The sequence below is a fragment of the Meleagris gallopavo genome, unplaced genomic scaffold (genome assembly GCF_000146605.3).
Source record: "Meleagris gallopavo isolate NT-WF06-2002-E0010 breed Aviagen turkey brand Nicholas breeding stock unplaced genomic scaffold, Turkey_5.1 ChrUn_random_7180001913560, whole genome shotgun sequence".
NCBI lineage: Eukaryota > Metazoa > Chordata > Aves > Galliformes > Phasianidae > Meleagris > Meleagris gallopavo.
Window position 1 is genome coordinate 1 of NW_011176444.1, and position 306 is coordinate 306.

The 306-nt window shown below is 63.1% G+C and overlaps 1 protein-coding gene across 1 annotated transcript; it reads left to right on the forward strand.

Annotated features, from left to right (window-relative positions):
* Positions 1-4: 4 nt before the first annotated feature.
* Positions 5-300, forward strand: LOC109364763 (T-box brain protein 1-like; the record flags this gene model as incomplete). Its single annotated transcript, XM_019611368.1, has 1 exon — positions 5-300. A coding segment is annotated over one exon (288 nt), but the record flags the coding sequence as incomplete, so codon positions are not given.
* Positions 301-306: the final 6 nt, after the last annotated feature.

A 306-nucleotide genomic window follows, 5' to 3' on the forward strand; every position in this document is an offset into this window, starting at 1 on the left:
GGAGGAGGCAGAGAGCCTGGCTCCCGAGCGCTCCCCTCTGCCGGGCGCCGAGGACTCCAAGCCCAAAGATTTGTCCGACTCTAGCTGGATCGAGACTCCGTCGTCCATTAAGTCCATCGATTCCACCGATTCTGGGATTTACGAGCAGGCCAAAAGGAGGCGGATCTCCCCCTCGGACACCCCGGTGTCCGAGAGCTCCTCGCCCCTCAAGAGCGAGGTTCTCACCCAGCGGGACTGCGATAAGACCTGCGCCAAGGACATCGGCTACTACGGCTTCTATTCGCACAGCTAGGCGCGGCCCGGCCC